The sequence below is a fragment of the Tiliqua scincoides genome, chromosome 4, assembly GCF_035046505.1.
Source record: "Tiliqua scincoides isolate rTilSci1 chromosome 4, rTilSci1.hap2, whole genome shotgun sequence".
NCBI lineage: Eukaryota > Metazoa > Chordata > Lepidosauria > Squamata > Scincidae > Tiliqua > Tiliqua scincoides.
In genome coordinates, this window is record NC_089824.1 from 118,169,727 (window position 1) to 118,184,042 (window position 14,316).

The 14,316-nt window shown below is 41.4% G+C and overlaps 1 protein-coding gene across 2 annotated transcripts in view; it reads left to right on the forward strand.

Moving 5' to 3' along the window:
- The window catches only part of LOC136649750 (hemicentin-1-like), a 180,377-nt gene that overhangs the window by 15,137 nt on the left and 150,924 nt on the right, over positions 1-14,316 (forward strand). For both annotated transcript variants that reach the window (XM_066626612.1, XM_066626614.1), the window contains exons 6-14: positions 1,543-1,684; positions 2,594-2,721; positions 3,601-3,714; positions 5,086-5,244; positions 5,912-6,106; positions 6,227-6,325; positions 7,084-7,211; positions 9,984-10,128; positions 14,137-14,249. In XM_066626612.1, the coding sequence (XP_066482709.1) occupies positions 1,543-1,684; positions 2,594-2,721; positions 3,601-3,714; positions 5,086-5,244; positions 5,912-6,106; positions 6,227-6,325; positions 7,084-7,211; positions 9,984-10,128; positions 14,137-14,249 (1,223 nt within the window). The remainder of the gene's footprint in view (positions 1-1,542; positions 1,685-2,593; positions 2,722-3,600; positions 3,715-5,085; positions 5,245-5,911; positions 6,107-6,226; positions 6,326-7,083; positions 7,212-9,983; positions 10,129-14,136; positions 14,250-14,316) is intronic.

The window sequence follows — 14,316 nt, forward strand, 5'->3', positions numbered from 1 at the left end:
AGAAGAAAAATATAGTAAAAGAAGTAAATATATGTTCCTATCTTCGTAATCATGGATTGACTGGGCTTTCGCTTGAGTGACGTAATGGTTCATGGGCTCCTTAAATTGCTTTGTGTATTTCTCATCCTCAGCTGCCAATATGTGATATGGAAAACAATGATAGTGATCTGTTTTATAGCAAATTATTATTACCCCATTTGGCCCCACTGAATGAGAAACACAGAATATGAGAGAATATACCTTTAGATCAGCTAGTCTATAAAAATGCTGGAAACACGCTTTTGCATTTATCTGCCAATGGTTTTGTAATTTCATCATACCAGTGTTGCTGTTGAGGACGAAAGACTACATTCTCTTAAAATACGAGGCTGAGTGTTGGGAAGTTGATACTCCAGTGTCCTAAATGTAGGCTCCCAAGGAAGAGCCGTTTGAAGCTTAAGGAGAGACAACTCTTTCTATGACTTGTTTCTTTTGGCATTAGCACCGGCTAATTGTGGATGGAACCCTCAAGTGATTCTCAAGATGGAAAGCGTAGTTCAAGATGCCGAATTACAATATTCTGAATATGTGTGTTTTCAGAGATGAATATTTTGTTGCAAGTTGCTACCCAGAGAGATGTCCTAGAGAAAGTCAGGAAGTCTTGTCCCAGAAAGACTGGGACAGAAATGTTCACATTTGCCCTCCCCATTTCCCTATCCAAAAATTATGAGTTTGAATTGCAATCTTGTTCTGCCCCTGTGCCCATTTGCCACGTCGCTGAGCAGGGGACTGTGCTGGGCTGCAACTTCTGAAAGTAGATGGTACAGGCTGGATGTGTCTTGGATAAACATTTTTCTATTCCCCCTGGTAGGTGTGTGCCTTATACCAGTTCAGTTGTAGACTCATCCCACCTTTTAGACATCTCGGTCTTTGGCTGACTCCCATTAGGTTCCAGTGCTCTTCTGAACAACGAATAGTCACATACATAGGCAGACCCATAGGCCTTGCTCCTTTTTGCAATTGGCTGCCCTCCTTCATACAATCAGTGGACTGTTTACAGTTATACCTATGGGGCAATTGATGTGTTGCACGATTCCAGCAACTCTACCCAACTAGTGGCCCAATCCTAACCAACATTCCAGCACCAATGCACCTGCAGTGCAGCCCCAAGGTCAGGAAACAAACATTCCTTTACCTTGAGGAGGCCTCCATGACTGCCAACCCCCAACGCAGGGTGCGGGTAAGCCCCATTGGCATGGCTGCATTGGCGCTGGAAAGTTGGATAGGATTAGGATTACACAAGTTTCAGGGTATCCTTTTACACGATCAACTGACCAGTGTGGGACATCCATCTTTCCTTTTCCTTCTTTCTCTCAGACTCAGCTAGTCTTTTGGATGTCCTTGTACTTACACTGAGCTAATCCTAAATTGCATCATGCCATATTTATTTATTTATTTATTTGACTATTTGATTTGTTTGATTTCACCATATCATCTGTTTATAACTTCAGTAAGATGGTGTGTTTGAAAACTGTAGCAACTGACTTGTAATCTGTTTTACAGAACCACCCAAAGCTGTCGTCTCACCCAAGAATCAGTCATTTACTGAAGGATCTGATGTGTCTATAAGTTGTTCTGCAACTGGTCATCCGAAACCAATGATAGTGTGGACACACAATGATATGTTTATCATGGGCTCCCACAGGTATCCTGTCTTTGTCTTCTGTTGGTGAAAATGTTCAAGAGGTATAGTGAAAATGCCTTTGAGTGAAAAGATGGTATTGGATCCCAATGTCTGCTGTGAGATTTAGCAAACTGTGGTTTCCATTTCATAATTTCAAGCAGTGGAGACTCATCAAGGATCAACAACAGCACTACATACGTCAGTTGCATTTAATTATATTCCTTTTGATTAGCAAGAGCTCTGTCTGAGCACATCTTTGCCATCTTTTGTGGTAATAGTCTGTTCATCAGTGGTGGAAGGACAGAGAAGGGAGGGACCAAGAGTATTGGACAGAAGCAAAGACAGAATGGAAATGATCCCCATGTTAATACATTGTGTTTGTCAATATTACAGGCTCCACATGATTGTGGATAATTAGAACCAGCTTAGTGCTTGTGTTTTCTGAGGATTGCACTGAAAGACTATGGAAAAAGAAATTGCTTAGAGTTTCCTTTTTAAGACATGTGAATTTAATTTCTTCTTTTATCATGTATGAAAGGAAGTGCTGTTGAAAATCTAAATAGCAAATACACTGAGGGCCCTATCCTACCCAACTTTCCAGCACCGATGCAGCCGCAGTGCAGCCCCGAGATAAGGGAACAAATGTTCCCTGACCTTGAGGAATTCTCTATGACTGCCCTTCCCAACACAGGATGTAGTGCACACCACATTGGCATGGCTGCATCTGCACTGGAAAGTTGGATAGATTGGACCCTGAGTTCTCTTAAAATACTTTGACATTCTCTGAAGTTGCTTGTGTGAGTAATTTCCTATGTGAAAATGGGGGTTGTGCGTTCTTTGTATGTTGAAACTGCATGTGTACAATGAAGCCTCCTTTTATTATGTTCTTGTGGTGTACAACTCTTTCAAGAATGATGTTGTGAATGACAGGTACCGGTTGACATCTGAAGGCACTTTGATTATAAAAAATGCAATCCCCAAAGATATGGGAGCCTATGGCTGTTTGGCTAGTAATGCTGCTGGAACAGTTAAAGAGACATCTATTCTCACATACATTGGTAAGTCTTTTAAGAAACAGCATTTAGTTCCTTGTTCCATTAATATCTGATAAACATTATTAATCACAATGTTGAATATCAACCTATGAATACTTGAACAGAGAAGCTTGCTTTATATTGATTCAGGCTATTTGTTTTGGTAACTCAGTATTGTTTACAGTGCTGATAGGCAGCACTGAGTCATGCTGAATCTTGAGCAGGGGCAATATAACCTGGAACGTTGCCTAGTGCTGCTGCCTCTGCTACAGCACACCCTAGATCACAGATTTGAATATCTGCAAATGTGGAACCCATGGCTGGAGGGCTACAGGGACCTTGTGGATGCAACAGGAGGTGCCTTTCATAAGTGTCAGAGAGGCCTTCTGAGGTGCAGGGAAGGCCTCCTGGAGACTTCTGAAAGGCACTTCTGGTTTGCTAGGGTGTACCCCTATGAATTTCACTATCTTCAGAATTTGGTATCCCTGGGGGTCCTGGAACAGATTCCCTGTGGATACCAAGGGCACACTGTATTCATAATTATCTTTTACTGGGTTATTTAACTCTGATAACACTTATAAACCATAATTTGAACTGTGGTTTGATGGGGGTTTGGCTATAAAGTATCTTAGCTGACATCAAAACATGACTACTTTCACTGTACATGCAACTAACCTGTACCTAACATGTACCTATCAGTGAACATGGGTCTAAAATATGGTTAATGCCAACAAGGGACAGGAAGGGAGAATTTATTATAGAAAGGGGAGGAGAATGAGGGGAAGGAGTGTGTGTTCTTAGGGATACATCTTACTATGTTTGATTCATGGGGAACCAGCACCACGGATCTTAGGGGCAACCACTGCACTGGATCTTAGTGTTTCTCTACTTGTTCCCTTTCAGAGGTCCCGAAATTGACAGTAGTTCAGAATGAACTTCTCATTGCTCTTGGAGACACAACTTTAATGGAATGCAGAAGTACTGGAGTCCCACCTCCACAGGTTAAATGGTTTAAAGGTAGCTTTTAGCCAAAACCATTTATTGTTTTACTTGGTGGTGTGTTTTTTTTTTAAAGTTCTGCAACTCTTCTACAAGATTTTGTCTTGGTACCTGACTAACAGTGCAGTCCTATTCTTATCTACCCAGAAGATAAGCAGCTCTAAGTTTGATTAACCTGTGCATTTTTCCTGTGAAATAAAACTGTAATATTTTTGGACAACTTGAAATGGATTTTACATATTAGTTAAAAGAGTTAACTGGCTTAAAAAAAAACAGGAATGAAGAAGGAATGAGGGAGTGAGAAAATCCAGGACAACAGGGGAATATTAGACCAAATGGTTCTGTAAGAGACACTGAAATCCAAATGCAGCTGACCCTTTAAAGGAAACCAAATACTACACTCTACTGTCCCTTGAAAGATTCCTAAAGCCCAGTGCAAGGGATGCTAGCCCTTTAAGACGAACCAGCCCTGAAAAGCCTCTGGAAATAGGGGCTGCGGGGACCCAAGGTGGCTGCCCACACTGCAAAGGTAAGGGGAAACGGAAGCCCCAGAGACCCCTTCTTTTGCCCCTAAAGGGGGGGCCTCAGTGAAAGGAAGGAAGGGCACCCCCAGGGATATTCTATAAAGTTTCCTTGATGACTTCGACACTGCAATTGCTAGTGCTCAGCCAGGTGCCCCCCAACTGAGCACAGAACCCACAGAGCAGCTGACAGGCAGACCTTTCAGCTCCTCATGGGCTCTGAAACAGCTCAGTGAAGCTGCACCTGCCCTCCCAGCTCACAGTGAAGGCACGGACTGATGCTGGGCAGCCAAAATGGCCCCACCAACAGTCGCACCCCATTCCTACAATTCTGGGAAGCCAATAGGCAACCTGGATTTTCCCGCTTCTGCCCTAAGTGCTACCCTGGAGGGCAGTGTAAGTAGCACCAGGGCTCTAAGTACCCCAGCACCATTACAGTAGTCCACAGGTATCCTGCATGCCACTCCACACACCTCAGCTTGCCACTAAGTGGCACACGTGCTGCAGGTTGGCCACCTCTGGTTTAAAGCAACACACACACAAACACAGAGGGAATAAGGAGAGCTGCCAGTCATCCCAGGCGCTATGGTGGTTTGCAAGGGGAAAAATATATAGGAATGCCTATGCATTTAAACACTGAAGAGAAAGGGTATCAGGAAGAGCTGCTTCCATTTTCCCTGTAATAAATAAGGCAATGCTCGTGCCATCAGTCTCTGGGGAGGCATTAGGAAGCTACATTCTTAGCTAGTAGTCATCTGGAAGTTTACAATGTAATATTATGATTGCGGTTTCTCAAAAAGACATAAGACTTGAATAGGTTTGATTTTTAAAGATTCCCTCTTCCCTGTTGCTCCTTGCTTGTATCTAGGTGACTTAGAACTAAGGGCATCAGAATTCCTTATTATTGACTTACACCGGGGCCTATTGAAGATTCAGGAAACACAGGATCTTGATGCTGGTGACTACATGTGTGTTGCAACAAATGTTGCAGGAAGTGCATCTGGCAAAATAACTCTCGACGTTGGCTGTAAGCATAAGAACTTCAGATAAGGCGTGCAAATTGTATGAGCTTCTATTAAATAAATGCATTGGTGTACATTTTTGGTTTAGTATTAGTATTATTCATTAGAACAGTGGTTTCCAAACTGGTGGGTTTTGACCCACCAGCTAGAGAAGCATTTGTCCCTGCCCCTTTAAGGGGTGAGGGGAGGCAACAATGCAATCCCCAGGATTGAGCTGATACTGGGGGGGGGGCAGTTTAACCTTACCCGAGGGAATGCCGGCTTCTGGGGGATGCGGGGCACTGTGCAGATGCCTCTGCAAGGCTCCCTAAGCCTCTGTAACAGTAAAAAACACAACCAAAAACCATTTCCAGTTTTTGATCCTGGGGATCATGTTGCTACCATAGCCCCTCCCCTGCACACAGGTATAGTGCTCCCAGCTCCCCTATAGGAGTTTGGGAAGCATTGCATTAGAACATAATGAAAAAGCTCTGCTGTGTCAGGGCAAAGGCCCATCTACTCCAGCGTCCTGTTTCCCATAGTGGCCTCCCCTTTGTGTCCAAAAGGTCCACAAGCTAGAGAGAATAATATATTTTTCTCCTCATTGCTTCACTGCAGCTGATATTCAGTTGTATTACTGGGTTTTTTCTTTTCTACTATCTGATTTATGTTTTTCCTGTACTCCACTCATAGCATCTCCAGTTTTCACACAAGAGCCTAGTGATGAATCTGTGGATATTGGCTCCAACGTGACATTGGCTTGCTATGTTCAGGGTTACCCAGAACCGAAGGTGAAGTGGCAACGGTTGGATGGTGCCCCACTTTTCGCAAGACCATTTGCAGTTAGCTCCATCAGTCAACTCAAAACAGGCGCCCTTTCGATTAACAGTAGGTGGATAAAAATGTGTGTATAACTAGAAGCCAAGAAAGAAATCTGACAGATTTTTGTGCAAAGCTGATGTGCTAATTCTGTTCCTGTTTTTGTTTTTACCTTACAACAAATTTTAGATTTGTGGGTTAATGATGAAGGAACCTATACCTGCGAAGCTGAAAACCAGTTTGGGAAGATTGTTTCACGGTCAGCTACACTTACAGTGACAGGACTTGGTAATTAATTGATTATGTGGGTTTTCTAATAGTTGACTTATCTGGCTTCAAACTAGCTGTAATATTGTATCTTGAACAGGATTAAAATTGTGTTTGTGTGGGCCTTCTGCACACTGTAGGTTGAGATCTCCAAATCAAAACACATGCTAATAATTCTGTGCTCAAAGACCACACCTGTGCTAAATCCATTTAGGAGTTTATTTCTTAGTTGACAAGACTTTGGAAAAGCAAAACCAAAAAAAGTATCACAGTTAATTAGATTTCTCTCCTGCCATCTCCCTAGTGTTAAATCATTTTCTTTTTCCAAAGGATAAAATCCTTTGATAGATAACTTATAGACAATAGCAAGATCAAAAAGAACAAATCCTGTAACAGAAAGATTAAAATCTGAATCATAAAATGAAATAACTTAGTGCTAAGTAGTTGTTTAATGTTGGGTTTCTTTACAAGATGGGCTTGTGCATAAATTAATACATATTTTTGATAAAAAGCCTGGAAGAAATCATTGTAACACATAAGGACAAATATTTCCTTGGGCTTTCCTATTCCAGGATATTGCAAGTTTTATCAACTTTTCAGTGACTGTATATATTTGTAATCCATAAATGAAGTTAACTGTGATGTCAGAGCCGTTGACCAGATCTTCTTCAATGACAGGCAGAGCTCCCACCTTTTTATAGCTGAGCATTCTTTTTTGCCTTTTCATATGACCATGCACTATTATGTTATGCTTTCTTTGTTCCCACTCTTTGATATAGTCTCACCTCTAATTGGAATGAGCCCAGCTGTGACTAATGTCATTGAAGGTCAGCAGCTTACTTTGCCATGTGTGCTGCTGGCAGGGAACCCTATTCCAGAGCGAAAATGGATTAAAAACAGTATCATGGTAAGAGATTGTTGAATTATCTTGCATAAGGCCCAATCTTATACTTACCATGTGTCTGTGGTGAGCAGAGTGACCAGATGTCCTCTTCTTCCAGGACCTGTCCTCTTTTTTTAGTCTAGTGTCCTGGAAAAGAACTTAAATGTCCTACTTTTCCCTGAGTGGCCCCTGCAGAGGCAGCGCATAGCCTTCTTGTAATTATGAAATTATATGTAATAAATTGTATATAATGTAGTTTTCAATTTAATAGTAAGTAATCTAGTGTTTAAATTAACCACAATAAATTAATATATGAGTGTTTTTAGCTGTTACTTTGTCATGTCCTATGTTTTGGGGTATCTTATCCTCTTTTGTGGTTATGACATCTGGTCACCCTGGTGGTGAGGATCCTCCGTTGGTGCTGACTGCCATAAAGCAGTCATTGCCAGTTGCAAAAGGTGCTCTTTCAGCATGCTACAGAGCATGCTGGCAGGAAAGTCTGCATCTTTCCACCTGTGTTGGAGCTTCTCCTGCCAACTGATGTAGGTAAGTCAGCAGGAGATGCTGGAAGGGGTGGTAGGGGTGTGGAACAGAGGTGCGGAGAGGCCAAAATAGGACAGGGGAGGGGGCAGTGGCCAGGAAAGGCCAGGATAGGCGTATTGGGCCCAGGAGAGGGGCTGGATTACCAGTGCCACTGATATCCTAACTGTTTTCCTGGCCTGATCCTGTGGCACAGACTTGTGACAGTTGTTTAGCAGTTGTAGATTCAAGTAGACCCACCAGTGCTTCAGACTTACCCCCAGATAAGGGAAGATTATTCCCTTACCCAGAAGACCCCACCACATGATGCAGTGGCTGCCATTTTGGCACTACTGCATTGTTGGGGGGAGGGTAGTGGATAGAATTGGGCTGATAGTCTTCTGCTTGTTATGAGAGAGAAAAAATTGTGAAAGATGCAACATTGTAATAGAAAGCTTTCAAAAAGTTGTTGTCATCAATGTTCTTATTGTGAAATTTTTTTTGTTGGTTCTTCAAGTTCTAGGCAAAATTGGAGACAAAATTTTGAGGCATATTTCTATCCTGATGTGGGTGTCTGAGGATAATCAAGGTGATGTTTAGGAGGAGAAGGAGTGGGGAAGGGGACAGGGACTAACACCTCCTTCTGAAGTGTGTTAATTACCCTATGTTAAAAAAAAAAAGCCAAATGAACAAGGAAAAAAGTTGATCAGGTGGAATAAAAACCTGGCAACTGTGAATTTAAGGCAGCCCAAGTTTATTTCCAACTGTACCAGCCTTACCATGGGAGGGAGTTATATAATGCTCATCACCGAAATAATACCAATAAAAAGTAAGCAATAATGGTTATTTTTAATGCCAAAAAACTCAAGACACTGTACAATACAAAACATAAAACATTAAAAAGCAGAGAATTAAAAAAAACAAACTTAGAATCTTGCCTGTGGGCTGTACAGTAAATAGGTGTGAAAAGGGAAGGAATAAAGAAAGTCAATGGAGAGAGGCACTACATTAAAATACCTCAGGCGATTGAAGAAGACATGTGAACCTAAATACTGTATGTTTTGAAGCATTTCTTAGGACAGTATGAGTACCAGCGGCAAGAGATAAGAAGCTGCCAAATAAAATGGATACAGGCACGAAACAACAGATGTAATTATTTGATATCAAACAATGATTGATTGATATCAGACTTGAGAAGGAATATGAAAAGAAAATAGACTAAAGATGACTTACGTTATAATGCGGTTTCCAGTACTTAATGCCATCTTCCATGTATTATACTGAATCCCTCCGTAAGGCAGGAATAATGTTTTGGCGGCCATCGAGAGATGCTACCTGTTTGCTCGTGACCCTTGACAATTTCTTTGGCTTCTGTGGCTGTAGTATTGGCAGTAAAGTTCCTTTCACTTCCCCTCCATTTTGCTCAGAGGGAGGTGTTAATCTCCTTGGAAAGCAGTTCTTAAGTGCCTGTAGCTACAAAGCAGGTGACACATTTTGCACTCCAGAGGAAAAATTCATCATGGATTCTGTTTGGACAGAGTGCACCACTGGCTTGTGAGCTGCAGAACACAGCTTCCTAAGGACTTTAATCTATAATCATATGGATGTGTTGCAAGTGTGGAAGTGGGGCTTGGTGAAATTCAAACGCCATCCAGAAACCATGGGGACAGCCCCCTAAAATATCCTTCCTCATCACTAATAAAAACAGAGTAAATTATGCAAAATATGTATTTATTATTATTATTATTATTATTAACAGTATTTATATACTGCTTTTCAACTAAAAGTTCACAAAGCGGTTTACAGAGAAAAATCAAATAACTAAATGGCTCCCTGTCCCAAAAGGGCTCACAATCTAAAAAGATGCAAATGAATACCAGCAGACAGCCACTAGAACAGACAGTGCTGGGGTGAGGTGGGCCAGTTACTCTCCCCCTGCTAAAAGAAGGAGCACCCACTTGAAAAAGTGCTTCTTACCCAATTAGCAGGGGTAAAATTATTTAAAAAAAAATTGTTTTCCACCCTCTTAGAGTCTACTAGGGCAGCTTACAGAAATTAAAACAATAAATCCATTTAAAACAAAGGCAATTTAAACAAAAATATTTTTTTAAAACATGACAATAAAAACCAGGCAATAAAAACACGCCATCAAATGTGGGTTACCTTTATGTAGAACTTTGATTTTTGTTTGAAGTGAAAAGTACATGCACTCCTAGCCATCAATATCCAAGCTAGATCCAGAAGATAAATCTAATTTGTTTCTCATTTCCCGTTCAGGTGGTTCAGAATCCATATATAGGCATTCGTAGTGATGGAAGTCTTCACTTGGAAAGGGTTAGACTTCAGGATGCCGGAGACTACACTTGCATGGCAAGCAATGTTGCTGGGACAAGCAACAAAACAACCACCATCAATGTTTTTGGTGAGAGAAATATGCAAAAGTCAAAGATTGTTTATTGTATTAGCTAATAGCCATCACAATAAGATAAAACATGTAAATCCAAGAATACATCAAAGATACAAACAATGATAAAATGATAAAATGAGGTCAAAATCAAGCACAAAAGGCACCTACACCCATCATATTAAGGAATCTCCTTTACAATCTACCGCTATTTCCCCCGGTAGTTGACACGAATAGTTCTGGCAGCTTTGGCAAACAGCGCCACGCTATAGGTGACCGATGGGTCATAATCGGAAAGTAACCAATACAATTTCGTAAGTGTGTTCTCCCCTTGAAGGGTAGCCAAAATAGGCTCCAAAAATCTTATCCTAAGATTTTGATAAAGCTGACAATGAAGCAGGTAATGTACAATATCTTCAATCTGTCCTGCTCCGCAAATACAAAGCCTCAAATGCCTGGGAATGGACATATATCTGCCATCTAGAACTGCAGTTGGCATGGTTTGAAAACGCAGTTCAGTGAACGCCTTTCTCAAAGAGGCAAAGGTTAGTGAATATAAATATTGCACTCTTGAGTGACTTGGTTTCAAGAAACAGTACAACTGGGAGAAATTTGAAGATCTTACTATATCTAAATCCTGATCATTATCCAGTTTAAACATCCATTCCCTTAGCATTTGTTTTATTTCAGAAAAGACAAAAATGTCAGTAGAAAGGGCTTTAGATTTTAGGAGCATTTGCACCTGAGTGGCCCAGCCTCCTCTTCTCCACTGCTCAGCCAAACAGAGTTTAGGAAGACGATTTTCCAACATGTCCAGGACTCTCTTGTAATAAGAAATTATAGCCACGGCAGCCCTGGCCTTAATAGATACCATACCTGTCTCCATTCTAAGAAAAGCTGCCGGAGTAGATGGTGGAACAGATGAGAGAAATATGCAGCATTTTCATAGTCTTTCACTATTAGAATATATTGGAACTGGGAGAAAAGATGGAATAGTGTACTGTATTGTGTATTAAAAAAAAGATATGAGTTGTGAGTCATTGGGAAGTTTTTCCTGCTCATGCCCCATTATTTTCAATGGAGCTCACACACTGTCAATGAAGTTAGTGGGACTTGTGCCATAGAATCTCCTAGTGGGTTGTAGTTTCTGCCTTTATTGTATAAAAAGTTATACAGTAACTTGGTCTTGGAATAAAATGGGATGAGTGTTTTTTGTCAAACTGTGATGTGACCAAGAAAACAGATTCCAGGGTGGCTCTCAAATGCTAACATTGATTGTATGGGATAAAGAAAACAGGCTGCAATCTGAGACACATGTGATTGACAGGGGAAGCAAAATCTCCCTTTTCCCAGATGCTGGAGCATTGCTGATTCAGTTATGCCCCTGATTACAGTCTCTGTATTTTCTTGATTGCTTGGTGTCACAAATTGTACAAGAGTATGGGGATGAGGCTAAACTTACCACTGGCTCCAGGCTCTGAAGTCACCAGGGCCAGAGGGGAGGTTCCATTCTCCAGTAGAACTTTCAGATGAAACCCTTTTCTTTCACCTATATTGAACAATGACCTTCACTTCTCTGGGGGAAGTATGGCACTTGGGAACACCCAAGTCCTGTGTTGGGATCAAAATGTAATCTTGCTCCCGATTATTGGGTGGCCTGGCCTTTGTTGTCAAGGATTCTGCAGTGCACTGCAGTTCATCTGGGTGTACAGAGTACATGAGATGCATTGTGCTCCACCAAGGGGAGGTACAATGTATGTTCACCCATTCTGCTACCTTTCTGTCACAGTGTTGGGCACTTTGCTAATTAATAAATAAACATGAATCAACGTAGAGCACAATTCTATGCACTTGCTCAACTGAGAGTGCCGTGATTGTACCGTAAAGGACTTTTGCAGCACTTACAGAGTAGTCTGGGCTGGCAGGGAGGCCTGCACTGCTGTATCCTAACCCCCTTTCTGGGACAGGCAAACTTACATGGGGCTCCTTGGATTTCTGTCAGCTAAATAGCTGGCAGAGTTCCGAGGAGCCGCATAGGCTAGGCTGAGGTGTTACTCAGGGTAAGGGGAAAGAGAGAATGCTGCTTGTGCAGTTCGGAACATGGAAGTGAATGACTTTGCCAACACAATGTGTGTTAATTAACTACATGAAAGAGATTCTCTGAAAGTAGTTTGGATTTTCACATTCAGGGTTCATTGCATGAACTAGTCACACAAGAAAAGTAGTTGCTTCATATGTGGGAAAGGATCCTTGGATCTCAAACAAATGTTACAAATCCATTAAGATTTGTGAAGTGTTCTGGTTACAGGGTGGTATGGGTAGTGATGTGAAAAAAATGAACAGTATGAGTAAAAAAATTTATGGCTTCCAAAAATAATTTTCCCTGTGTAAATGTCTACAAGCAATGATAGTTTTTGCAGACTGTCTCACTTTATTAACAAAACAGACATGTGGGAGTTCTCAGCACACTGTTCTAAGAAGCCTGATAACGGTTAGGAAGCGACAGCCATAGGAGTATGGAGCATAAAAGAAGTGAATGTTTGGCAGAGGTCTGGCTGTTTCTGTTTTAATACTGGTACCATGACACGTGGCATGCCTGCTCACAGAAGGTGAAGAAGAATTGGCCTTTTAGCAATCCATCTATATTTCAGCAGCTTCAGCTATGTGTGAGGTCATGATTGCACTGTTGTTCACAAGCTGATAATTCCCTTGCATGTAAAATTAATCAGGGGACTCATGTTCGAAACTTCTCTACAAAATTGCTGAAACATCCCTTTTCTGCTTTACAAAAGAAGCCTTGTGCAGGTTTGTGTGTGCTGTGTTTTTGCAGGCCAAATTTCTCTCTGAAGTAGCACTTTGGGGTTATATGCCATCATGAGGAACTGATGAAAGAAAAAGCTGTGTTAGATGAGTGACTCAATGCTTCTGTGGAGCAAAAGATTTAGAAAAAGGAATGGAGAGTAAATGCATGCCTAATAAAAATGTGCACTGAAGAACACACTCTGCAAGGATGGGGCAATTCATGAAAGTGTTTTCTCAAACCCACTTGAAAATGTGTACATTTGGGGCAACAGCTCCTACAAAATTCAGACTGTCCTGCTTGACAGCGATGCTGCTGTATCAATGCTAAGTGATGTTGTCTTTCCCAGGCATTTTTCATGCTCTATGGAGGAATTGTGATGAATTAAAATGATTCTTTAAAAGAATGTGAACACATGCACATACACTTCACTGATACCACTAGTAATAAATTCTTAGAGTCCATGTTATAAAAGCAGTATCGATTACACAGGCCTACAAAGTTGAGGGTCAGAAAAGTTTTTCCCAAATTTTATGGTGGTTTGATATGAATTTGGGGTTCTGATTCAAAAAATGGCATCCGTTTTGCCCTATCACGTCTAGTTTGGGAGATATAGTATATATCTCTCTGTCACTCACTCTCACTCACACAGGGGTAGATGTGGTAGCAACAGAGGGGATTGCTTTAAAAAACCCAGGGAGTGTTTGCCAAACTCCTTCCCCCCATTGAGATGGTGCAGGCAATCACCTACACAAGCAAGCCTTCCCACCAAGCAAAGCATGAGATTTAGCCTACAATCCTCTCCACACTTTCCTGGGAGTAAGCCATTGACTACAATGGGGCTTACTTCGGAGTAGAAACGCATAGGGCTGGACTCTTAAAAGACTAGCGTCCCAACTGTGAAAGAAGCCGGGCAGCTGGCAACGGGGAGGGCTGAGTACAGAGGGGAGGGGATTGATAACAGCTGCCTTAGTTTCCTTCCATCCAGAAGTGTCAGGCTGCAGTGTATTTGCGTAACTCTATGGAATTTAGCACAACACGTTTTTTGTTAATCAAGCCAAGTCACGGAACAGAGCTAACGTGGATAAACAGGCTCCACCCGTACTTGCTTATAAGATAATGGAAGGCATGTTAACAGGCTTGTAGGCATCTGTGAACTGCGGTTTTTCATGCATATGGCCAAAGTATTATATAATATGTCATAATTCCTGTGTGTGTTTTTTCAGTTTTACCTATAATTCAGCATGGACAGCAGATATTCAGTACTATAGAAGGTGTTCCAGTTACAATACCTTGCAAAGCCAGTGGAGTTCCTAAGCCATCCATAGTCTGGTCCAAGGTAAATCTGATGTCTTAAGTTGTTTATAGTGAAAGATCAAGTGAGCATTTAGCTAAATAAGAACAAT